This window comes from Xenopus laevis, chromosome 4L (genome assembly GCF_017654675.1).
Source record: "Xenopus laevis strain J_2021 chromosome 4L, Xenopus_laevis_v10.1, whole genome shotgun sequence".
NCBI lineage: Eukaryota > Metazoa > Chordata > Amphibia > Anura > Pipidae > Xenopus > Xenopus laevis.
Window position 1 is genome coordinate 62,865,845 of NC_054377.1, and position 27,914 is coordinate 62,893,758.

General features: G+C 37.4%; 1 protein-coding gene across 1 annotated transcript in view; it reads left to right on the forward strand.

The window, feature by feature from the left end:
• The first annotated feature begins 1,069 nt into the window (after positions 1 to 1,069).
• Positions 1,070 to 27,914, forward strand: part of slc7a10.L (solute carrier family 7 (neutral amino acid transporter light chain, asc system), member 10 L homeolog) — a 32,529-nt gene continuing 5,684 nt past the window's right edge. The window contains exons 1-8 of the mRNA XM_018258018.2: positions 1,070 to 1,446; positions 17,165 to 17,369; positions 19,783 to 19,934; positions 20,255 to 20,380; positions 20,618 to 20,771; positions 22,117 to 22,240; positions 22,340 to 22,443; positions 27,279 to 27,375. Of these exons, the coding sequence (XP_018113507.1) occupies positions 1,272 to 1,446; positions 17,165 to 17,369; positions 19,783 to 19,934; positions 20,255 to 20,380; positions 20,618 to 20,771; positions 22,117 to 22,240; positions 22,340 to 22,443; positions 27,279 to 27,375 (1,137 nt within the window). The 5' untranslated portion in view covers positions 1,070 to 1,271. The remainder of the gene's footprint in view (positions 1,447 to 17,164; positions 17,370 to 19,782; positions 19,935 to 20,254; positions 20,381 to 20,617; positions 20,772 to 22,116; positions 22,241 to 22,339; positions 22,444 to 27,278; positions 27,376 to 27,914) is intronic.

Consider the following 27,914-nt stretch of genomic DNA (forward strand, 5'->3'; position numbering starts at 1 on the left):
ATAGAGAAAGGGGAAGTGGAATTCCAAATTTAGCAAGGCCATGTCCAATCCAATCAAACACGAGAACTAGCAATTCAGTCTGTCATAGATTCTTAGATTTTTTCACATCTTTCCATCAAGACACACAATCCACACCATGGGCAATGTCTCACTAATGTCTCACTAATGTAGAAAAGTATATTAAACAGATATCAGGTCTTCATAACCATGTCATGGTCTGGCAGAGTTCCCCAATGTAGTATTTTAGATTAAGTACCCCTCTGTGTAACCTCCATATACTGAATCCACAATCGCCAAGTTGCCCAGTGGTTCCGTTTAGCTTTATAAGAGTCAGCATGTAGGTCTTCATATTTGCGTATATCCTCCATCTCTATAATCCATTCTGTTAACGTAGGTATCTGTGGAGATTTCCATTTACGAGGAATCATAAGTTTCGCTGCATTTAGAGCATATTGGGTCAGTGATCTCTTATAGGAGGCTACTGAGTGCTCATTATGATGTAGAAGGATCACTGCATGGTCTCTGATGATCTGAAGTTGTAGCTCCTTGCGACAAATATCTAGTATTATTGTCCAGAACTTTTGTATTTCTATACATTCCCAATATATATGAAGTAGTGACCCCTGTGACAGGCCACAGCGCCAACATTTATCTGAAGTGCCAGGAAACATTCTGCTCAGTTTAAGAGGAGTATTATACCATCTTGAAATGATTTTGTAATTATTCTCCTGAACTCTACAACTTCTTTGGCCTGAAAATGACTTCAGGGTGATTCTTTCTATGTCTTGTTCTGTAAAATTTGTATTTAGGACTCTCCCCCATTTTATAAAATGAGGTAGATTTTGCATGGGGATAGATGCTGGTGATGAGAGAGTCAAAAATGTCTCTTTTATATTTTTTCCTTCACAGTAAACTCTTGTTTCTAATTCTCTATTTCAAAAATAATTTGGGAACATAACTGTTGTTCCCAGTTGGAGGAATGGTACTGCAGAATGCACTGTACCTTTAAGAGCTGTGTGGAACCCTCCCCCTGGCTCCCTGATTGTGGAACTGCTTTGAGGCTGGGGAAAGCAGCATGTAAGAAGTGCACTGGGAGTGTGTGTGTGCCAGTCTGTGCTGTGTGCAGCAAAAGGAGCAGAGTAACCATCCCAAGTACCTGGGGAACAACAAGGGGCCACATTCCAGAAGAGCTGGGGAACATCACACAAGTGAAAAGCACAACAGGCTGGCTGGCAACTGAGCAGAGCAGAATCTTTCAGGGACCTGGAGACATGGCAGGAGAAAATCAGCTACAGAACTCATGCAAGAACAGTCAGGGACAGGATCCAACAGTCCCCACACAGCACATTCCCAATGCCACCACTACAAGCCCAGAAAGCCCCACCAAGGAAAAAGTGACTCTTAAAAAAGAAATTGGACTCGTCAGTGCGTGTGCCATCATTATAGGTAAGGAAAGCCAACATGAAATCATTCATTCTCATTCATTCCCACTGCAATTGAGATGTAATGATTAAGTACATTACCAATTGACTGCGTATGAACTGAACATTCCTTCTATTTCGATTCTTAAGCATTGTTATTGGATTTAAGTTGTAAGATTTCAATATAACCGGTGAATCAGGTGATTCATTTATATATATGTGTTTAAAAGGGTATTTAAGGCAGGGACATCGAAACTGACCATCATTTCAACCCTACTGGAGTGAATAAAACCATAGTCATTTCTGATGGCATTAACTTAAATAAATTCGTCACCTTTTTAAACAGCCTTGAGCTCTGCAAAAGTTTTTTTTCTATCTGTTTCTAAGCAACCAGGCATTTATTCATTTGGCAATATATATATATATATATATACATATATATATATAAAAGATAGATAGATAAACACACACATATCTAGCATTTTTCTTACATTTTTTTCTTACCATTTTAGGTATAAGGGAAATTTCAGCATTTATGTTTAAATAATCATTTTTTTTTTTTAAATAAAACCTTTATTATGAGTGGTGAAGTGGCAAGCTTTTTTTTTAATAAACATAACAAACACTTTAATTATGAGGGATTCCACAGTGATTTTTTATGGATATTCTTGTTAGTATAATTAGAAATATTGGCACATATTTATTAAAAAAGTGAACATTTGCCAAAAACACATGCCAGGTTGGAATTAGGGCTAGGCAGCTGCGTAGGGTCCAAGAGGTAAGGGGTTCCATTCCATAGGTAATTGTGTGAGTACGCAAGTGTTGGGGGAAGATGAGTTTCAAAGGGAGTGAGAGAGAGCGGGGGTTGAGGAAGAGGACATAGTCAGTGGAGGGTGCCAGGCCAATAAGTAATGCCTTGGGCACAAGAACTACTTGGCCCAGATCTGACACATGCATAATTACTGAAAGAAAATAGAATGTCCTTCAACTTTATGTAAAATTGGCACATATTACACTATTACTGGGATTTTGTAATACTTTACTATTAATATTTACTTTACAAATGAATCACCACCTCCAAGATATCCCCCTTTTTTACTATATCACTTTGTTTTACACTGTTTGAGATGACAATTTTGAGGTCATATTCCAGGAATAATAAATTCTCTCTGAAGTTTTCAAACAGGTCAATTGTCACATGGCGTGGTTTATTCATTCACACCAAATATTAGTGTATTTATACCCACATACAAAACTATCAGCACTGCTAGCTGGGTGCATGATCGAGTTGTTAATTATGGTTTTACAAAGAAAATATTAACTGTATAGGGCAGAGAATGGCATTTGCATTTAAAGGTGTAGTTCATTTTAAAGTTATCTTTTAGCATGTTATAGAATTTTCTATATTTATTTCCCCTTCTTTCTCCTCTTTCCATGATTCCGTTGGGGGTCACTGACCCCTGCATCCAAAAAACTACCACTCTTTAAGGCTACAAATGTATTTTAATTTTATTGTTTTCTTTCTATTCAGGCCCGCTCTTATTCATATTCCAGTTACTCATTGTTAGGGGTAAATAAGATTTTCTGCCGCTGAAATTCCAAACTGTACATCTGTTGAACAAAAACAAATCTAAATATCAATCAATAAAAATAATGTAAACATCAAGACCAGTTGAGAGCTGTCTCAATATCCCTGTCTACATCATACCAAAATTCAATGTAAATGTGAAACCTTGCTAATATTTCTTGCCTTCATATGACAAATCGTCTATGTGATCTGCTTCTTACAAGTCTATATGTCTGAACCTGAGTTGTTTCTGCAGGTACAATTTCTTTTTCCTTACTTGCAAGATTTTCCTTCATTTGCAGTAAAAAGAAATAAGTACATTGCTGGCAATTTTTGCATATTTTGTTGTTCTCAAAACTTAAATAATTATTAATTTATCCAAGTTTAAAATTGTATCCAACATTTACCCAGCCCTGGGGATATCTCTCGTATCCAAGGGGGTTAATAACTCTCTCAGAGGCAAAAGGAAGTACTGAAAGGGATAGGAAATGTACCTCTGTATAAAAGAGATGACTTTTGCTCTTCTAGGTCAGTTTAATTACCTGTAAATGAATTAAAATGACTAAATGCTGAATGGGTTCTCACTGTGAGTTCTGGCCATAAATTGTTCTCATTAACAAGTCATTGCTCCTTTTGCTGGTAGAGTTCATGTACCTGCCCCCTCTGTTCACACTCGAATAAAGATGTGTGGGAAATAATTGGCGGATGTGGACTAGGACTCGGACATCACGTCCTGAAAGTGTATTCTTCCGGCGGCATCACATAAATCTGAGGCTGGTTGCCTGGCTGATTGTTCGGTGGTTCCTTTGGATTGCAATATGCCGAGGAGACTTGAGTTGTGAAAGCATTCTGTATTGAGGCTGGTGCTAGATCTAAACCATGGCTTTAATTGTGCCTGTTCCCAGCTTGTTAAGGCTGTTGCTTAGCCAAGTATCCTATATGAATGTCCATGTGCTTGTTTTATAACTTTTTTTTAGCAATGTTAACTCAACAAATTTAAACTATAATCAACGAATTGGTACTTAAAAACTAAAAGGCTCTGGCATAGGTAGGAACTTTTACATTTTAATTTAATTTTAAAACAGGGCCCCTGCCTATAATGGAGATGGCTTTTAAGTGCTTTGTAACTAGATTAGTCATGGCATACTATTCAGATGCATACCTCCCAACATTTTGGAAGTAAAAAGAGGGACAAAAATGTTTTCTGCATGTAGTGCGGCAATTTTTTTGACCACACCCATTTTTTGTGGCCACACCCCGTAATTACCATGTTCATTATAAAAATTTCAAAATATTTCTCCTTATCTAAACTGTTAAAATTACTTATTTTCTTATCTCAAAATTGTTACAAAGTATCTTAATTGCACCTGTTAGCTGTACTGGCCTCTCTGCCAAAAGCCAATTAAGTTAGAAACTTTGTTTCTTTTTCTGGCTGTTCAGTGCAGAGAAAAGAGGGAGTTTCCAGTACAAATGAGGGACCTCAGGTTGAGCTGTCAAAAGAGGGACTGTCCCTCTGAAAAAGGGACAGTTGGGAGGTATGCAGATGCTACTTCCAATACAGTATACAATCAAAGTATAGTTACCAGTAGCAACCAATAAGATATTTGCTTTGAAACAGGTGACCATTAAATGCAAGCGTTTGATTGGTAGCTACACATGATAACCTATTGCAAAGTTATTAAGGTTCTGTCAAGGTCAAGCCATTAGGTTAAAAGCAAAGTTGCGTAAGTACTAGGAGAGACTAGTGTGACTGGAGTCACCACGTGCTGCACCACACATGCTGCAAGTGGGCTCCAGGTAAGAGAGACCACATAGCACATCTTTCAGGGGGGCAGACTGGGGGGGGGGGGAGCCCAGGTAGAGCTTTTCACCAGGGCTCATGGTTTCCTAGTTACACCACTGTAAAAACACCACGTGTTTCTAAAGATGCTCTCTGTGTAAGATGTATGTGTAAATCTATATTTTAGAACACATTCTGGGGGCTTTGATCTTCATCACTATCAAATTGCATAAAGACAGCTGCTGAGTAGGCTCCCTTTAATAAAAACAGGGATTGTTTGTCTATATATTGCAATATATCCAAGGTGTCAGTCACTGGTCAGTCATTCAGTAACTATTTTCTGATTCATTAAGAATTATAGTATTTAAATAGTATGCATATTTATATGGACTAGGTTTTTCACAGTTAAAACTTAAATGGCTGCCATTTTATTGGACGGACATAACAGGATCAAGTATTTAACAGAAAGAAGTTGGGAATGATGTGAGCTTCAACATATAAAATAGCTAAAGGGAAATGTTGCTCACCACTAAAATGTTATTATTATTATGAGGGTGCAGGGGCGTAACTATAGAGGAAGCAGACCCTGCGGCTGCAGGGGGCCCAGGAGGTATAGGGGCCCCATGAGGCCCTAATTCATATACAATTTCAATAAATATTGGAGAAACAAGTCAACCTCTAAACATTTTGGGGGCCTGAAAAATAATTTGCTGTGGGGCCCAGTAATATCTAGTTACGCCACTGTGAGGGTGTGACAGAATACTACCCTGACTCATAATTTAAAAATGTTTAGTGGTTAGCATGACTTTCCCTTTTTCTATTAGCTTCATGCATAAGTCATACACTTTCCCTGAGGTTAACAACAAATAATTCAGGATCATTGCAATTTACCTTTGTGTTAGTTGCAGGCAGTGTGGAATGTTGTATCAAGGGTAACAAGGCTAAATTGCATTTGTATAATTTGCAACTAAAACTGTTATAGAAAGTTGATGCCCATTGTACTTAATATCATAGAGAATGTGTTGTTATGTATTCCCTTTAGGTACAGTAGCTGGTGCTGCTACCTGGATGCTAAAAATATCCTTGTTGCCAATGTTATGAACATAAATAAATAAATAAATAGGCCAGTATTTAAAAAAGTATCTAAAAAGGTGGCAACCCTAAAAATCTAACATAAAAGTTATCACCCCCTGAAAATTTGCCTCTACTTTTGTGTTCCTCTATGTTTAACCAACCCCTCCACTGCAATGAACTGCACCTCTGTACTAGCGCTGATCTAATAAAGATAATAACCAATGCATAGGGCAAATATGAGATATTTATATTTAACATATTCTTAACTTGCAATGAGGCTGCCAGCCAAGTCTGTAGGAAGCACTTTGTCTAACAGTTGACATTTCAGAATACAATAAACTCAATACACAACCCATCAAATATCATCTGATGATTGGATGAAAACCTACACTCGGGGGTATTTATCACAGGTCCAATTTTTCAACTGGATTTTACTAATTTATCAAAAAATTAGCTTGAAAAAGTCGGTGCAGGAAAGTCCCATGAAAATTGTGTGATAATTTGAATCGTTCCAAAACAAGAGTAGATCATGATGTCAAGAAACATCTGCAAATTTTAAAAGGGACATCTGCCATTGACTTCTACATGATCTCGACAGGTTTTAGCTGGAGTATTTTCGGATTCGAATTTTTAGCAGCTCCATCACCAAGGATTCATTGTGCATAGTCTCATTTAGGGCTGGCATACAGATCTACATGTACAACACATTTCAGTTACTGAGGAATGCTGGGAGATGTAGTTTGCAACAGCTTGGGCCACCAACAGCACTGGATTATAGGGTCCTTATATTTTTATCCACATTTAAATGCCACAGGGTGCTTGTTTTTTCACCCTTAGGTTCGTAGTAACATTCTGTTCCTTGCAGAAAGTTGCATGATGTAATACTTCCAGAGAACATTACAGCATCTCTCAGCAGTTGAGTCAAGGTAATAATAAAGGCAATGATCAAACATAAATGAAACCAGTTATTGGGGATGTCAGAAAAAAAATTTTTTTATTTACTACAAAAATGAATTATCCGGATAGACAGTAATCGGGAACAGGTTAAGAACGTGATTTTTAAATTTTTTTCTTAAATGTTAATATGGATATTAGGATTTGGAATTAGCCCTGTATACGGCCAAATCTTTTTCCAAATTCGGTATTAAACTAATTCCAAAAATGAGGAATTAGGTACATAACTAAATATAATTTATTTAATTTTGCATTTTAGCAAAAAGGCAAAACATATTAAATATAAAAATCATTATTTTGATGTACTATCTAATATAATATGTATTCGGAATGTGAACTGCTACCTTAACCCTCTGGTGGGAAACTTCAGTCCAGAGCTTTCAGTCCACTGGGATACATTTTCTATTTCTCTGGAAATACATAGGTATTTTTTAGTACCATGTAATATGTAAAGTTGCCCTTTTTTGTTTTTTGGGGTTCACTGAGAGCTTTGGATCATTATATTGGGAGGGGCACCTCTTAAAGGGTTGCTTTTAGTATGACGCAGAGAGTGATATTCTGGGACAATATGCAATTTGTTTTCATTTTTTATTATTTGTGATTTTTAAGTAATTTAGCATTATATTCAGCAGCTCTCCAGTTTGCAAGTTCAGCAATCTGGTTGCTAGGGTCCAAATTACCCGAGCAACCAATTAGAATAAGAGACTGGAATATGAATAGGAGAGGGCCTGAATGGAAAGATGAGTAATAAAAAGTAACAATGCATTGGGAGACTTACAGAGCATATGTTTTTTGGGGTCAGTGAGTTCAGAAGAAGAAGGCAAAACATTCAAAAACTATAAAAAAGAAAAAAATTTAAGCCAATTAACACATTGCTTAGAATTAGCCATTCTATAACATAATAAATGATTACTTAAATGTGAACAATTCCTTTAATACAGTTTTAAGGCCAACCTATAGCCCATAAACCTCAGGCTCCTATTTCTGACCCCTGAACATTATTTTCCTTACATTTAGTAGGAAAATAGGAATCCTTCAAAGCTTTAAAAACCAAGAGAAACATAAAAGGAGTGTTCATTTGACTTTTTCATTTATTATAGAAGATATTCTTGAAAATTTCTTGAAAATTTGCATTGAATCTAATGTATTTGTAGTGCTTGCATTATTTCACTTGTTCAGCAAATATCTCCAGTCTCCAAATAAAAATGAAATCTGGTTGTCATATACAGAATATTTTTGTTTCTATGATAGTAAAAGAAAAAAAATGGGGTCAATAAAGCAGTATACTGTCAGTATGCCAAGCTTATTTCATTCTTATTTTTAAACTGCAGAGCATTCATAGTAGCATTCATTTGGAAATCTGTTCAGTTCTGCATTAATCCGGTTATAGCTTAGTCCGCAAAAAGCCCCTTGGAATGCAGGATTTAAAACACACAATGATTTTTCATGTTGTTACTTGTTAAGAATTTTAATGTACAATTTTTAAAAAAAAAATTAGGCATGATTCGGGCCCTGCTAAATCTGCATTCTATAAATGGATAATTTGCAGTGAAAACCAAGTTAATTCATGATGGAGCTTATAGCCCCCTATGTGATTAATGCTTCAAAAAAATGCTTGAACCTTAGAATATAAAGTGGAGCAGTCAAAAGGCATAAATGCAGTGACTTGATGTAACCTTTCACCTAGAGAACATACAACCAATTCTAGCAGTGCTTAATATGCAGTTCATTGCATGTTGCATAATACAAACTAAACGTGGGAAGATATTGATGGAGTAAAGTGAGTTTTGTGCCCTACTATGGTTTGATATTTTTGACAGCCATGATAAAGGAGTGGTTCACCTTTAAAGGAGAACTAAACCCTAAAAATTATTATGGCTAAAATTGCCATATTTTATATAATGAACTTACTGCACCAGCCTAAAGTTTCAGCTTGTCAATAGCAGCAATGATCCAGGACTTCAAACTTGTCACAAGGGGTCACCATCTTGGAAAGTGTCTGTGACACTCACATGCTCAGTGGGCTCTGAGCAGCTGTTGAGAAGCTAAGCTTAGGGGACTTAACAAATTATCAAGCAGAAAATGAGGTTGGCCTGTAATAAAAGCTGATGCTACAAGACTGATGATTAGATTCTCATTCTTGTTGCACTGGTTTCTATGCTACTGTATTAATTACTAATCAGCCTTTCTGTATATTGTGACATTTATATTCTATGCGTACTGTATATTTTGAGTCGGTCCCTCTCAGTAACTGACAGCATACCTCCCAACTGTCCCTTTTTTGGCGGGACAGTACCGATTTTGACAGCTCAACCTGCAGTCCCGGATTGTTACTGAAATGTCCCGACTTGGGGGTAAATTTATCAAAGAGTGAAGTTCCGCCACTAGAGTGAAATTCCACAGCTCTCAATTCATTTCTATGGGATTTTGAAAGGCGTATTTATCAATGGGTGAAAGTGAAAGTTCACCCTTTGATACATACGCCGCGGAACTTCACTATTAACTTCACTCTTTTATAAATATACCCCTTTCTCTTTGATCTCCCGCACTGAACAGCCAGAAAAAGATTTTAAAACTTAATTGGCTTTTGGCAGAGAGCCCAGAATATGTGGCAGGTGTACTTAAATACATTTGTTACAATTTAAGATAAGCAAAGAAACAATTGTAATAATTTAAGATAAGCAGGTCTATTGGGGAAACTGTGACTTGCAGCTTAAAGACAATTCTCCTTCATTAGCAAAACTGTAATAACACATAAAAACCACAGAAATGTGTTCAAACTTTCATAACCTGCCAAATTTTGTAAAATGAACATAGTAATCTTTTTGTCCCTCTATCTTTTGCCAAAATGTTGGGAGGTATGTGACATCAGCACAGAGCATTTGCAGTGAATCAGCAGAAAAGAAGATGGGGAGCTACTGGGGCATCTTTGGAGACACAGATCTTTACTGCTAAAGGGATGTGGTTGCCTTGGGCTGGTACAGAAGCCAAAACATAATGTACAACATTTCTAGCCTACTTCTTTAGTTAAGCTTTAGTTCTACTTTAAGTTAACTTTTAGGGGCAGATTTACTAAGGGTCGAATATCGAGGGTTAATTAACCCTCGATATTCGACTAGGAACTAAAATCGTTCGACTTCGAATATCGAAGTCGAACGATTTAGCACTAATCCTACGATCGAACGATCGAAGGATTATTCGTTCGATCGAACGATTAAATCCTTCGAATCGAACGATTCGAAGGATTTTAATACAACGATCGAAGGAATATCCTTCGATCAAAAAAATTCAGGCAAGCCTATGGGGACCTTCCCCATAGGCTAACATTGACTTCGGTAGCTTTTAGCTGCCGAAGTTGGGGGTCGAAGTTTTTCTTAAAGAGACAGTACTTCGATTATCGAATGGTCGAATAGTTGAACGATTTTTAGTTCGAATCCTTCGATTCGTAGTCGTAGTCGAAGGTCGAAGTAGCCCATTCGATGGTCGAAGTAGCCCAAAAAACACTTCGAAATTCGAAGTTTTTTTAATTCGAATCCTTCACTCGAGCTTTGTAAATGTGCCCCTAAGTGTGTCAAAATAAGTTTAGTACGTTATAGATTGGCCAATTCAATTGAATTGACCTTCATTTTTTTTAAGTTTTTTGACTCTTTCCACCTTTCAATTGGATTCACTGATCCCAGCTAAAAAAAACAAATGCTATGTTAGGCTACAACTTGTTAATTGGCTTACAATTTTTCTTTTTTATAGTTTTTGAATAATTTGCCTTCTTCTTCTTCTGAACTCACTGACCCCATCTAAAAAAACATATGCTCTGTAAGTCTACCAATGCATTGCTATTGTTTTTTTTTTATTACCCATCTTTCCATTCAGGCCCTCTTCCTTTCATATTCCAGTCTCTTGTTTAAATTGGTTTGGTGCATGGTTGCTAGGGTAAATTTGGACCCTAGCAACCAGATTGCCAAACTTGCAAACTGGAGAGCTGCTGAATATAAAGCTAAATTACTTAAAAATCGCATATAATAAAAAATGAAAACCAATTGCAAATTGTCTAAGGATATCACTCTCTACGTCATATTTTTAAAGTAACTGAACAGAAATAAGTATATCCAGCTTTTGTACATGGCACTAGTGGTGTACTCATTGAGCCAGACCTGGGTTGGCATCCCTTTTTGACATGAGTTTACTCAGCCGGGCATATGTAGAAACGATGCATAAACACTATCACTAACTTCCGTAATTAAATATAATTTGTTTTTTTTAATCAGACATACCTGATTCGTCACTTTAATTGAAATGTGTGTGCCGAATGCATATAAATATGCGGTATAAAAAGTGAAATACATATAAATTAAATACATTGCAGGAGTAGCAAGAACATATGTACTTATAAATACTTCAAAATCAAATACAATAATATCCCTATGGATGCCAATAGGCTAAACCAGATGCAATATGAAAGTATAAAGATGTATATAAGTGAACTGCCAGTTACATATGCGTTACAAAATACGTGTGTTATTTCCCAAATTGCTACATGTGAAATACTTTTTGTGACAAATGGGATCCAATTAGCTTTTTGGGTTATTACATGCATCTTGTATACTTACGTATGGCATCAGGTTTAGCCTAATGGTGACCAACAGAGGGTTTTATTGCATTTAATTTTTATGGCACTTACCTTTCAGTGTCAAACACTGTAACTAACCTGCAGCATTTAGTATCCTCCTATTTGTGTCTGTACATTACACACCCACATAGATTTCGATTATAACCTCTACAGGGCATGGACCACTTTCCCTTGTCTCTTTGACACTTAGCTTATTATTTAATGTAACTGTACTTTGTATTTATTATTGCAATGGGCCCCTGTTTTTTCTATTGATATATTGTTCTGCTGTATAGTGCTGCTTACATAAGTAGCATTATATAAATAAAAATATACATACATGTTTTTAAAGCAACTCTTTCCATTTATATTACTAGTATACCTGATTCCTAAGACTGAAAGGAAGCCAAGAACCATTCCCTCTCCTTTTAGACTGGTAGTGTACTGCAACCCCTCCCACACCTTTTTACATTGTGAAGTGATGGATACTGGACCTTGAGGTTCCTTTGCTTTCCAGAGAGTATGTGATCCACTAACTATGGTAAGCAAAGGGACTCTATCTCTTTACAATTAAAAAAGTGTGAGGGAGGGGTGACATGATATTGTGAGCCAAAAATGGTGCTTGGAAATGGTTCTTTTAATCTGTGAAATCAGTTATGCCTGTGTAAAAATAAAGTACATTTATATTTATTTTTGGAAGTAAAGATAGTGTTTATGCCCCTTTTCTACATAATAAATAAGGTTATGTTAAAAATGGGGCTATAAGTTCCCTTTAACTTTCGTTTTTTGGCTGGTCATTGGGGGTGCTCCAGTCAGGGCCCTGTGATAGAGGGGTGGCAAAGAGACACAAGAGTGAGTGATAAATGGGGATAATCTTTTGGATGATGGGCAGGGGTTGAGTGGATAATGGGCAGGGTTTGAGTGGATAATGGGTAGGGTTGTGGCATAATGGGAATGGCTGAAGCAGATCAGGGGCATAACTATGTGAGCACGGGGCATGCTTTTAATTACCATCCCATACTTGTTGGCAGAGCCCGCAACCCTCCTTGAGGACAGGGCCCTGTTAAATTAGTAGTATTGGGCACTGTTATTATTGATGGCAGCCCTGTGCTTGTTGGCTTTTGTTGCCGCAAAAGATACCTCACCCCAACCCACTGCAGATTTTAGTTGCAAGTAATCAGTGGTGGGATGGGGAGGTTTGTTTGCACACATTTTATTTACCATTTAGACACCCAAAGGACGCCACTCTAAATCTGCCACCCAAGGTACAGGCTCTTTTTAGCCTATATGGTAAATATGGCCATGGGTGTTGGAAAACAACAGACAGATTGTTCCAGTGCGTGTTACTTCATGCAGGGTCTATTGTTGCTTTGCAATGTGATGTCATGTTTGACCTGTAACCTTGTGTGATTTTCTTCTTCCTCTTCCTCTGTATGCTCTCTATGAAAAGTTCCTGTTACACACATGTTATGCTGTAAGTGTTTATGCTGAGTTCTATAAAGCAACCAAGTTACTGTTCACACAGAAGTTGGCGTGTCTGTCCTCACTTACAGAGAAGCTGCACATGCAGTAAAGATCAGCTCTCTGCTAACAATGGGGAGTGCATATCTCAATTTATATGTTAGCAGAAACTGTACCAGCAGTTAGAATTGGAGCACATGGCTCACAAAGTGACAGAGATAAATGAGTGACTTGCTGCCACAAGGATTACACTGACACTTTTAATGCCAGCGACAGAATAATAAGTGTTCCTCAAAGTTTCTTTGTTTTTACAGGTAACTATACAGATTTTTGGGTGGTCCCTCACTCCAAAACGTCTCAGGGTTCTTGGCACCGTCCAAGCCACAATACATCCAAGATCAAAATAAAAATTAACTCTGGAGAACCACATCAGATTCTGTGTGTTCATTCAATCACAGGTGCTAGCACCTGATGAAGAATATGTTTATCCGAAACATGTTGTGATTGAATAAACACACAGAATCTGATGTGGTTCTCCAGAGTTCATTTTTATTTTGTTTACTTTTGCTTGGTAAGTTAACCTTATTCATCTCCCACTGTGCTACATAATATTATTACCAACTCAGCGGTGTTGCAAAGAACCTGCTATCGAATCAGAGATACAGGCAGGAAGCTAAATAAAGCTTCATAATTACCAAGGAGTATTCTCCATCCATAATGAAAAGGGAGCTAGGTTTTTTTTACCTGAGCTCTAAACCAATCATTTGCTCTATCTATGAACTCACCTTCCATGTCTTCTGTAGTTTGCATACTTGTAGGTGCTGATTTACCAGAAATTTTGCAGTTTCTTTCTCTATTGTAGTAGTGCCCATACACTGCAGAACAGAACCTTAGGTGCAAATGAGCCACGAAAAAATAGTTAATAGAGTACATGCCAATCTTTTGGCAGCGGGTTAAGGGCCCCATAGTCAAATGTGCAATGGGACAACATAAACAATGATCACACAATACCGCCATCCAGAATCCAGACACTGATCAAAGGCTATAGGTGGCTGTTACATTTGCAAAAGGAGGCTCAACTAAGTATTGATGCAATATCTCTGTTGGCGTGCCTAAATGTATGCACCTGTCTAATTTTGTTATGATGCATATTGCATATTTTCTGTTAATCCAATAAACTTTATGTCACTGCTGAAATACTACTGTTTCCATAAGACTTGTTATATATTAAAAGGAAGTTGCTACTTTGAAAGCTCAGCCAATGATAAACAAAACTCCAAAGGATTAAAAGGGGTTCCCAAACTTTTTCATATGACTGTATGTTGATAATGGGTTAAGTGCAGAGTATATGAGGATGAGGATAATTAGAGGCCCATTTATCAAAGGTCGAATTTCAAATTCATGTGAATTCAAATATACTCACAATTCGACTGGTAGGTTATTTAAGAATAAATTCAAATGGCTAATATTCGATCGAATGGTTCCGACCCAAAAATTTTAATCGTATTCGTTTCGTATTTGATTAGTAAGAAACAAGTTTTTCTCCCGCAGAAAAAACCTTGACAGTCAGGAAGGCTAGTAACATCTCAATAGCTTAATGGACCTCTGCCATTGACTTGTAAATTAACTCGACAGGTTTTAGGTGGTGAATATCTGAATTAGGACTGTTTCCATGGTCAAGATGTGATAAATCTCACATTCAAATTTACATTCAAATAGGGGGATTAAAATTTGGATGTGTGAATTTTAACACTCGAAAATTTTAATTCTAATTTACTATTCGTCCCTTGATAAATCTGCCTATTAAAGTCACCTCCGAGTCCCATGACATGTATAAAAGCTTTTATATGGTCATAAATCTCCTCAATGACGTTTAGGGGGGAATTTACTAAATCTCGATTTTATCCCATTTTTTTATTAAAACAAAGTCAACCTAACTCCCATCCACAAATTTAAATCATTTATCAAAAAATCAGCTCAAAAAAGTCACTGCAGTAAAAGTCTTGACCAAACTGTGTGACAATTCGATTTGTATGACTTTTTCGAAATTGCGCCTCGAATCGTGCGATTTTTTCAAGTTGTCATCCAAAAACCCAGATTATCAAACAAAAAAAGCACAGATGATGACATCAAGAAATTTCTTCAAATTGTAAAAGGGACATCTGCCATTGACTTCTGCATGACCTCGACAGGTTAGAGATGGTGGATTTTCGAATTTAGTAGCTTTGGGGTAAATCTCGACAAAGTTTAGGTTATTTTCCACTCGAGGCTTCATAAATAGGCCCCTTAACATTAAGAACTGGACAAATCATACTGTAGTCTGACTGTCTGACAAATTAGCATCTTTAAGTTATATTTCTTTAATCATGTGCAAGTTTTTGAAAGAGATAGTTCTGATTTTCATCAAACTCTCCCATGAAAGTAGTCCATTGCAAAATGCTTCTTCCTTCCCAGCTCACATATATTTCGTACATGAAAGGGTTAAGTGGCCGCACTTGCTTTGGCTGCCTTTTTGCACGACAATGTGTGAAAGTCTGCTTGCAGATCTGCATGCCAAGCAGGGAGCACTTAGAAAAAGGGACATCATTTCTCAGGGTGGTTGCCTGGGTAAAAATGGAGGGACTCTGAATGTGGCTGGGGTGGTAGTTTGACCTTGTGCCACTAAGCTAAAGGCTTTTGCTAGCTAATAAAGAGGTTCTGCTAAGTACAAATTAGATTTCCTTCTAGCATGAAAACTTGGAGTCGATTACACAACCGTCTTGCAAAGAAGATACCCTCTCTTTGTTCCGTGCACGGTTGTAACTGCTTGACAAATGCACGTTCAGCCTGTGTTTAAAGCTGGCCTTTCCGTGTAAGTTATTTGCATGGGTATGTTCAAGCAAGGAAATGCAACCTTTCTATGATCTCTTTTTCCAACTGTTTTTAATTTATGTTAGATCACTGGCACTTAACCAATGAAACTACTGGATAATACAAAGCATTTCCTGTATATCCAAATATCTAGAGGACAAGGAATATGGGTAGAGATGATGCGCAAGGTTATAATTCTTTATCATTACCATGTGGTTAGGTTGAAATGCCCATTCCCTCTGATTTATCACATGGAGGTAAAATGCTTAAAGCTGCGAGAAAAACTAAGCATTTTGTACTGCTTCCACAATTCATATGTGATAAATATAATTTGCCTGAAACCTTTAATCCCATTCCCAAGGGACATCTCTCATCTATTGTTCAAGCATGGGGACATAGCCATTATATGTATGTTTCTTTTAGGGGCCCATTTATTAAACCTTGATTTTTTCAGGTCAAGATTTTTAGGGGGGAAAACTAAATTTGTGCAGAGATTTATCATACCCCAAAGGTGCAAAAAATTCAAATCCAAAACTACGTCATCTCAAACCTGTCTAGGTCATGTAGAAGTCAATGGCAGATGTCCAAAGTTTTCATATGATATGGTACCTATGGATTGGAGGGAATCTCGAATATTTAAAAAGGATTACAATCTCAGTCTGGCATTATAGACCCATTTGTAATGGGCAATTTATCTGATAATTTGGTGGAAAAAAATGAATCCTTTCCTTTGAAGAGACAAATTAAATGTCATCAGGTTGCTGAACTTCTGGGCTGGTTCAATATACAGTATAATATACAGCATTTTTCGATAAATTATTTATTCAGCTTTAAATTACTTTTAAGCAAGGATAAAATATAGTGCTTTCAAGTGCTGTTCAATGGTTAAGAAGAGAATGTATTGTAAATTCTAAAAGCTGTTTTACTGAAAGGGTTTGTAAAGGAGTTCTGTTGCAGGACCTGTTGATGTTAACTTTCTGGTTTTAGACTTAGGCAGCATTTGGGCACTTTTCTTTGTCTTCTAGTTCAAGGATGGATATATTGTAGCCCTTTTGTCTTTTTGGGACCACATTTACCTTTTGCTGGAATTTGAAAGTTAGCAACAGCTGGAAAATTGTAGCTTTGACTTCCCACACCAGCTGTAAGCATGCAAGACCTAATTACACCTAAATTATTTTGCCTACAGCTCTACAGAAAGAGATTCTCTCCTTTCAGTGCTAATGTGTAAATATCAAAGAGAACTGCACACCAACTTTTTAAGATTAATTAGCTATTAAAACCGTAAAACTTGTCATTTCAGGTGGTTAATTGCACCTAGGTCATTATCCATAAGATTTGGGCCTTGTGCCATAGATTTTTTAGCTAAGCAAAGAAAAAAACATTATTGAAGATAAATGTATCTTTGTTCTTTTTTTTAATTAAAATCTCCCTGAACCTGTTCTTTTTTCCAGGCAATATTATAGGCTCAGGGATCTTCATTTCCCCTAAAGGAGTCCTTGAACACACTGGTTCTGTAGGACTGGCGTTGATTATCTGGGTTCTTGGTGGTGGAGTGGCAGCCCTTGGATCATTGTGTTATGCTGAACTTGGAGTAACTATCCCAAAATCAGGAGGTGATTATTCATATGTCACTGAGATTTTTGGTGGGCTAGCAGGGTAAGTATTAGATCACATTAACATTTGTTTACTTCATCCCTGAGAAATCCACATCCTCTATACACTAAACCGGAACTGTTTGTAATAATGAATGAAAATTCTCTCTCTCTCTCTAGGATTCTTTACCTGCACAGCAGAATAAGATAAATCTCATTGTACTCAGTCTGCATGTTACAGCCTTTCAAAAGAAGTCATTTTGAATGTGTCTGTATTGCTAATGGGTTTTAAAATGTTTTGAATTGATACAGAAATAATGTTTAGTTACTTGGAAGATTTAGATGCTCAGATCAAAAACCTACCCTCTCTCTTTAAATAAATGGCCCTTTAGCAAGTTCTCACTCAAAATAACATTACAGTCGATTCAAACAAGATGCTCCAACCGAGCTTTCAAGCTCACCAAATCATTACGGTTCAGTGTGATCCCCAAGAAATTATCATGAATATACAGCGGTATAAGTGGGTATATAATGAGTGCAGGAAAAATATATTAAAGGGACATTATACCAGCCATTGGTGGCCAGTTCCAACTTTTGTTTTTTTTAAACTGTCCATTCACCTTTCTTGGATGAATCTCTTGATCCTGGCACTAAGTTACTGTATTGTTTGTGTTGGGCACCATACTGACACTGTAAATATATATGTATACAATTACTGATGTAGAATGGGATGCATCCAGCAGTTGGACAGCCTTGTCCTAACAAATTGTGCTGTTACAAAAATGCAAAAAACAACGGATGCGGATTAAACATCCATGCACATTTTAAATTTTGGCTGACTTGAGCATTGCATCTGTGTATTCAAAGACTGCATGTTTTACAAATTTTTAAAACATTTGTTCACTTTATGCAAGTTGTCAGGACCTGTATAAAAATTGTCATCTAGAAGCTGGCTAGTTCATGTAGAAGTTGTATATTTGTATATTTCATGCTATTTTTCAGTTTAAGTTTTTGAGATTGATTAAAATATTGGCACACTCATTGAAAATGAAGGGTAGAATGTGATTCACTGCATTCCAGCTGTTATGTCAATTTTTTTTCTGTTATAGGTTTTATATTGGTCAGCACTCACCAAACATTCATGGAAGAAAATCAATAGGGTGCACACTAAATCCAATATATATCCAACATGTCCAGCATGTTGCTAGACTAGACTACAGCTAACAGCAAATTAAAAACAACATGTTTATGGTTTTTGAAGCTTCTCCTTTATCCAGGTAATGGCATATCTGTAGAAATATGTCAGATCAACTGGACTTGCTGTGTTTTTTTTACTTTTTAAGGAAAAAAACACAGCATGTCCAGTTGATTTGACTTTTTTCTACAGATATATCATGTTTATGGCACGCTGCAGTTTAACCAAATTATGCCTGATTGGTGCAAACGTCAGCACAACGTTGAACGAATGATTTTGCATTGATTTTGACAAGACTCTAACTGCATCTGAACCATGGGCAAGGCCCAGACGAGTTTCCTTTTTTCCTCACTTTAATGGTGTTAAAGAGATCACTTGGTGGCTTTTAAATACTGGGTCCATGGCATGTACAGTTAATGACAAAATAGTTGCATACAGCAATGTTTAGCTAAGAATCATCATATATATATGTGTAGGCATAATACTTATGTGTTATATAAACTGGCTGGGCATTCCTCTGCAGATCCACTATTATGTCTTGAAATGTATCATATTTTATACAACAAAATAATGATTTACAACAAGCATGCAGGAATGTTATGTTTCAATAGCGCAAAAAAACCTGTGCAAAGACACTTGCGAACATTAGCGACCGTGTTCGCATCCTTTTTGACCCATTACAGACCTCAGCGGCTTCATCACAAAGTTTGCGACCAAATGGCTTTTGTGAACAGTCGCAGTGTATGTTATAATGTTTTTTGTGGCAAAATATTTAACAAAACTCCAGAGCAGGTGTTAGTGCTAAACCTTTGCTTATAGATAATGCGTACGTAATGTGATAGTCACCAGCGAATGATTTTACATTGCAAGCAGGGCAAAATATATACACTATTTTAAATAACGCTTGTGATTTTTATTACATTCCCCCTTAATTATTTGACTAAGAATCATCACATACTATATTGGTGGCGTTATTGCATATACTCATCTTTACACTACTAAACGTGTCCTGCTGTAGCATATAGGGCCTTTTGTGGGCCTAAAACCATGTACGTATTTGCAAATGTTTCATGCTCATGTGATGGCTCATCATAAGCACACAGCACTGTCTGTGCCTCAGCATTATTTTTGTCCATGAAGTGACATCTTGGATATTCAGGTGAAACTCATTACTGCAGCCCCATGTTTCTTGCAGCTTTGCTCACAGGAGAAATTTCTAATTTATTTGAGAAAATTGCTAATAAATATTGTTTATTTTTCTATTTTAACCCTGGGCACACAGCTTTCTCCTACTCTGGAGTACAGTGCTCATCATGTATCCAACAAGTCTGGCAGTTATTACGCTGACTTTCTCCAACTACGTCCTTCAGCCAGTGTTCCCTGAATGTATCCCTCCCTACGATGCCTCCAGGGTTCTCTCTATAGTCTGCTTGTGTAAGTAATATTGGCTATCATTTGTTTCTGCAATGCATTTCCACATCACTTAAACCATAAAACCTGAGCACAGGTTCTTGTATTTTTCATATAGCCGGTGGGAATTCTGCACATTTCCAGTATAAGTAATTATATTCTCTCTAAGAACCGCAAGGTGTCTGCCAGACAAAGGAAATGCTTTTTAATTGCTTTTGTTAATGTAACCAAAGAAAAATGACATCCACTTTTATTTTTATAATGTTTTTTGGAACTATTCTATGGCAGACATGAATTTGAATTGTGAATTTGTGAGAGATTTTTCTGTTTTCTTTTCACTGCAGTGCTGTTGACTTGGGTGAATAGCTCAAGTGTTCGATGGGCCACCCGTATCCAGGATATATTCACTGCTGGAAAACTCTTAGCTTTGGGCCTCATTATTGTAGTCGGATTCATGCAGATATTTAAAGGTACTATCTTTGATGCATATTAGGATGTGATACCAAGCCTGTTTACTGGAAGCTGCTAGAGCTAACACTTGCAACCAACTACTCGGGCTAAGAGATTTAGCTGTACACTGGCTGTCCTCAAAGCCTTTAGCATTGGGTCACCAACATCCAGCCTAATATTACACAAAGGGGAAGCTAGTTGACTGTATACATGCAATTTCTGTCCAACTTTGATGTGCGTATGATGTTAACCTGCAGGAAATTATGAAGAGCTAAAACCGAGCAATGCGTTTAATTTCTGGATGATTCCAACAGTGGGGCAGCTGGCACTTGCTTTTTTACAAGCATCTTTTGCATTCAGCGGTTGGAACTTTCTTAACTATGTCACAGAAGAGATGGTTGAACCTAGAAGGCAAGTAGTCTTTGTCTGTTGTTTTATTTGTGGAAACCAGTTGAAATAAGTTTATCCTCACACTTCCTATGCTTGTAAATATGCTGTATATGAAGAAACAGGTGTAAAGGTGAACATACATAGCCATATCTGCCAGTTTGGTAAGGTTTGCCAACCAAGTGGGTCCGGATTTGGCCACCCACATTCTAGTGAAACTGACTTTTACTCCTCTTTCATCTTTTTATTCTATCCTTTCTTTTCTCAATTTTTCTTCATAATGTGCTCTTCCAACCTTCACTGTTTTGACTTTCTGCCCATTTCTATTTCCTGTTCCCTTTCCCTTCTTCATCAAATCTTGCATTCCCTCTCCATCTTCTTCTTTTGTTCTCCCTTTCTCCCCTGCTTTGTTGATTTCAGATTCCCAGAACATTTTCTTACTCTTCATCTCCTTGTTACCCTCATTAATTTCTCCCTGATCTTTTTCTCTTGTCCCATTCTGCTCTCATTCTCCCTTTATTAACCGTTTAAACTTTTTTCTTCCAGTTGTGCTGATTCATCCCATCAGCTTTTTAAAGCACTACACTTTGCCCCTTTCACTCTCCTCTACCCTTTTACTCCTTCATTTTCTATTTTGCCCATCATTTTTTAAATTGTCTCTTCTGTGCACTTTCCCTGTACCCCTAGTATTGCACAGTTTACCTTCTGTTATTTTCATCTTGCTCATTTTTCTCTTTTTCTTTCTCTTTACTTCTCCCCTCCAGTGGTGTAAATAGATATTACTGGGCCACACAGCAAATTATTTTTCAGGCCCCCAAAATCTAGAGGTTGACCTGTTTTGCCTGTATTTATTGAAATTGTATATTATCTGGGGCCCCAATACCTCCTGGAACCCCCTGCAACCACAGGGTCTGCTTCCTCTATAGTTATGTCCCTGCTCCCCTCCCATTTCTGATGGAAACTGCTGATCACCAAGTGTTATTATTTGACAGCACACCAGAGTTAAACAACTGCTAGAATTTGCTACATATGCTGTCACATAATAGTGCCTTGGCATGTCACTGTATTAGAGGCCCCCCCATGATATCACTGAGGGAGAAAGCTAGAGTCACAGGCTGGATGGGGACCACAGGCTGCCAGGTGGACCACCCTGGAATACATCCATTTTATTAGGATTTAATCCCAATAAATATATCATAGTTAGACCCTTTGTTAGAATAAAGAATTAAGTAGGGTTTAAATAAATTGCACATTAAAACAAAGTCATGCAATAGAAATATACATAAATGTATATACTATGATGGTAGAATTTGTGTTATAGCTATAAGGCATTCGTGTACATTATTGATTTTCTTCTTTTTTTTATTAGGAACCTACCTCTTGCCATATTTATATCCATCCCCTTGGTGACATTTGTGTACACATTCACCAATATCGCATACTTTACTGCTATGTCGCCTCAAGAACTCATGTCTTCAAATGCTGTTGCAGTTGTAAGTAGAAAAGCAGTGTCCGTATCTCACTCAAACTGTGCTGTGCATCCTGTGCCTCCTGCCTCTATATTTCAGCATCTCTACCTTCTATTGGTTTAGACATTTGGTGAAAAGCTACTGGGTTATTTTTCCTGGATCATGCCAGTCTCAGTGGCGCTGTCCACTTTCGGAGGGATAAATGGATACCTCTTTACCTCATCAAGGTTTGAGGAAGTATGATCTAACATTGTAGTTTTAGCAGCTAACACCTTAAATCTGATTTCAATTTTTTTCAAATCTTTGATCAAGCTTTGCGGTAGTTTTAAAAATAGAGAGTATCCAAAATATTTAGCAGTTAACATATTTGAGTACTGATTCATTTCACTCGTTAAATTTGCCTTAAGATTGACTATCTTTGATAAAGTAAATAGTACCCCTAATCTGTTAATCGTTTACATTTCTTCTATGCTACCTGGGTTTATGACACCATCTAATGTGTAGAGTATGTTTTCTTTTTCTGAGAAGCTTCCCAGAATGGATCCACAAAGACAAAACAAATAGAATATTTTTAGCATTGAAGTATTAAATGACTTGTCCCCTAAAGTAGAAGCATATTTATTTCATTTCATTTTCTATGTGCAGGGCAGGATGCTAAGTGCAAAAACAGGGTGCAATTTGCCATTTTTTTTGCAGTAGCACTTTGTATCTTACCCATAAAAGAATTGCAGCAGGTGTCTGTGCTCCAATGCAGAGTGCCACATTTGGAATGGGCTGGGGGGGGCACTGAATAAAAACCCAGTTGTCCCCAGTCCTTGTGGGTCCCACCAACCCAGACCCACACCTTTCTGAGACCCCGTGCTGCCCCCTGATCTCCCGTCAGCCCCGATAGCAGAGAACAGGTATGTGTAGGGAGGTGTTGGGTTGTGGCTGGGGACTGAAGGGGTGGAGGCCCCTCCGACAGAAGCCCTGGTGGACCTGGGACCCTAAAGTATGACGCTGCAGAGTGCAGAAACCTGTTTTTTGCCTTATGAATAAACCATTGCCTGTGTTCACATAGTCACTCCCCTTCTGTTCCCCTAACAAACACAGAGGCCAGAGGCTGCAAGGGGCCCCTTTACTTACTGCCTACCCTTGCACTTCAATTTGGTGTCTATTTAAATGACCACATATATCTACTTTCAAAAAAATAAAATAGATCTAATTTCTTTCAAATCTCTAATTCAGCATTCCTGCTTGATTTTGTTTTAAAAAATAACTCTTTAAATTCCTTTTGATAAAGATATTTATTAAATGTGTGTTCAAGTTACATCCTGGCTAAAACCCCTTTGTCCTATGGAAAGATTAGGAATTTCCTTAGTGGAAATGGTTATTAGAATTATACTGAAATAATGAGCTTCTAGAAACATCTTACTAGCTAGTCATTACTAGCTAGATGGACATTTTAACAGTACAGCTTTAACAGTACTAATTCCTACCAAAGTAACAAAATGAAGAATATTCTAAATTAGAAGCTTTATAAATCCAACCCTATATATTTATGACTGCAAACATTTTTACAATACATTTTGGGACTTTTTACCTGCTGTCTCCAAATCACCTGCTCTAACCCTCCTCATGTGAAAATCCTGACATGTCTTCAGGCAAAAATAATCAGAAAAATACTGTACAGTAGCTGTGTTGGTATTTTCAGGCCATTAAAATTGTTAATGGTAGGAGATTGGGGGCATTTTAACACAATTAGTGTTAAAATTACCATTTGTTTAGCACTATTATGAGTAATAATATGAGAAATAATAACTCCCAATTCAATGAATTTTTGCTGTTAATTTCACCTCCGAAAGTGATATTGTTTTATTAAAAACAGATCAAACTGTCACAGCACACACTCATACGTGTAAAGCTTTATGTGCCTTTGTACAGTGGTAAGTGGCTATTAATGGCTGTTTTCGAATCTACCTACAATGCATTGTTTCTCCATGGATTCCATTGGGATATGTTGTTATTTCCCATTGCCAAAAAATGTTAAAATGAAGAAATAGCTACCTTTATTGAATTGAGCAGGGTATAACAAGAGCACACCGGGTCCCCCTGCCAAAATTGTTTTTGAAGGGCCCGGCGCACATAGGCACTCCTGCTCACCCCTACCTGCAATCCCCCCTTCCACGGGGGGAGGGGGATTTGAATGATATAGAGGAAACAGATCCTGTGGTCTGGGCCCCCCTTTACCCTACCGTGCAGATTCTGTCCAGCGGAGTTCAGGGGCGCCATCTTCTTCTCTTCAGTAATCTTTCGAATGAGATAGACGTGGCGTCGCAGTTGGAGCAATTTTTATGTCTCGCGACAATTGCGCATGCTCCAAAACTTCCGAAGCGCTGGTCTTATTCAGAAGATTACCAAAGCGGCTGAAGATTTCCCCCGTGAACTCCGATGACTGAATCTGCACCGAGGGGTAAGTAAAAAGTTATGGGCATTTGCCCGGGGTAACACTGGGGGGGGGGTCTATGTAGGGTAGGGAAGTAGGGTTTTTTTAACTTTTGGGTTTGCTTCTCCTTTAATAGGAAGTGAGCGAATAGTTTAGGGAACATGTGACCTAGTAGAAGTCATTGTCTTTTGTCCACAAAAGAATTACATATTGAGAATCACATGATCTTCTAATCTTAATACCATCTATGTGACATCTAATCCTAGATACTGAATTAGCATTTATCCTAAATGCATAGATCACGTTATAACGATTACAAAGTTTGCCCTCAACTTTTAGATAGACCTTTATCACATGATATACTAATATCAGAGTACTGATGCTGGCTCATGTATTAAGACATTTCTGCCATCTTTAGTTGCAGCTTTTTGTAGGTGACAAAAAACGTTTACATTATGGGGCAGATTCACTAAGCTCGAGTGAAGGATTCGAATGAAAAATACTTCGAATTTCGAAGTATTTTTTTGGTACTTCGACCATCGAATTGGTTAAATTCGTTCGAATTCGAACGAAATCGAACGAATCGAACGAAAAATCGTTCGACTATTCGACCATTCGATAGTCGAAGTACTTGCCCTTTAAAAAAAACTTCGACCCCCTACTTCGGCAGGTAAAACCTACCGAAGTCAATGTTAGCCTATGGGGAAGGTCCCCATAGGTTTGCTAACCTTTTTTTGATCGAAGGATTTTCGTTCGATCGTTGGATTAAAATCCTTCGAATCGTTCGATTCGAAGGATTTAATCGTTCGATCGAACGAAAAATCCTTCGATCGATCGATCGAAGGATTAGCGCTAAATCCTTCGACTTCGATATTCGAAGTCGAAGGATTTCAATTCGAGGGTCGAATTTCGAAGTATTTTTAACTTCGAAATTCGACCCTTAGGGGCCGATTCACTAAGCTCGAGTGAAGGATTCGAATGAAAAAAATTCTAATTTCGAAGTATTTTTTGGGTACTTCGACCATCGAATTGGTTAAATTCGTTCGAATTCGAACGAAATCGAACGAATCGAACGAAAAATCGTTCGACTATTCGACCATTCGATAGTCGAAGTACTTTCCCTTTAAAAAAAACTTCGACCCCCTACTTCGGCAGCTAAAAGCTACCGAAGTCAATGTTAGCCTATGGGGAAGGTCCCCATAGGCTTGCCTGTGATTTTTTGATCGAAGGATTTTCCTTCGATCGTTGGATTAAAATCCTTCGAATCGTTCGATTCGAAGGATTTAATCGTTCGATCGAATGAAAAATCCTTCGATCGATCGATCGCAGGATTTGCGCAAAATCGTTCGACTTCGATATTCGAAGTCGAACGATTTTAGTTCACAGTCGAATATCGAGGGTTAATTAACCCTCGATATTCGACTCTTGATGAATCGGCCCCTTAGTGAATCTGCCCCTTAATGTCTAATCTAATATTTTGATGGTGGTGTAGTAAACTGCACGGCTGCTTAGGTAAAACCCATGCATAATTGTTTGAAGGCATGTAAAACATAGATATTAGTACGAGGAAATAGTCTGCTTTTTTATTATATGAGCTAAATCTTAAAAATAAGGAACTGTAAATGTGTTTCAAAGTCTTCAAAATGAGGATATGATGTTAACACGAATAGCTGTGTTTAATGAAAGATGTGCCAAAGCTAAATATAATAATATAATACAGGTATGGTACCTGTTATCCAGAATGCTCGGGACCTGGGGTTTTTCAGATAATGGATATTTATTTCCTTATAACTTGTCTACTAGAAAATCATGTAAAAATGTAACAAACCCATAGGCTGGTTCTGCTTCTACTAATAATTAATTATATCTTAATTTGGATCAAGTACAAGGTACTGTTTTATTATTAAAGTGAAAAAGGAAATCATTTTGGAAAATTGAGATTATTTGTATAAAATTGAGTCTATGGGAGATGGCCTTTCTTTAATTCTGAGCTTTCTGGATACTGGGTTTCCGGATAATGGATCCTATACCTGTACAATGGCATAGGCAGAAGTTTCAGGTATATCTGAAAGCTGTATTTAGGGTATACTTAAATAGTTGATCAGTTCAACAACTTTTCTCAAGTATTAGACTACAAAAAGTCAAAAATGGCATTAAAGCAATGGCGGCCATCTGTGAATAAAGACCAGAGCACTGCCCTCAATTTTCTTGTGCTGGGCATCATGGTTTCCCAGCATGCTAAACTTGTTGTAAATAGGGAACTAGATTGATAGATAGTCCCTGGAGTGTAAAAACAGCCTCCTGTATTATGCCGTCTTTCAGGTGCAAAGTCAGAGCCGTAGACTTTTCTTTGAAGGTGTGCTATTAAACTATGTTCTCCAAACCTACCACCTGATATTGATATTCACATTGCATTCAATCTTTTCTCTTCCGGGTTTCTGCAGTTTATTAATCTCTGAAAGTGTTATATCATTCATAAATTTTTCCACCTAACATTGTTCTGCAATCTTCCTTAGTACTACAGTAATTACAAAACAATGCAGCATTCGCAAGCGTGATAGAAAATTTTCAATCAACATTGCATTTGGACATAAGGACATTTATTTTTTCTACTGATTTGGATTCTTTCCCCACCAGGTTATGTTTCTCTGGAGCCAGAGAAGGCCATTTACCCAGCCTGCTTGCTATGATCCATTTTAAATATTGCACCCCAGTCCCAGCTCTTCTTGTTTGTGTAAGTACAAGAGAGTATTTAAGCTGTTATACGTATATCTATGGTCTGCACTTTAGCACTGTCTATTCAGCAAATGTAATTAAAGGAAAATGTTATATACTTCATTATAAGTATGTGTAAAACAATGTGAATAGTATGGTTTTGGAAGCAGTTTGGAAAGTCTGTAGTAAGTGTATGTGGAAGTGCAGCCTCTGATATTTATGTGACTTTTTTGTTCTAATTCTGGTAGACAACAATAATCCTGCCAAGTTTATGTATAGATACAAGTACATTTTTCCATATTGGATTATTCATTGGCACATGCTATTAGAGAAATACTTTTTCAGAAAAAAGGGCTTTATTTCTATGAGACCTTGTTTTACATAGGGGGTTGATTTATGTGATATATATTTATAGAGACCTTCAATATTTAGAGTGGGGGGTTACTAAACATTTTGTAGCTCCATTGGAGGGGACTAAACCTTTGAAAATCCCCCTTTCATTTTTGATGGGAGTCACATGAAAGTGCCTGGTGCTTAGAGTAGTATCCTCTGCTCAGA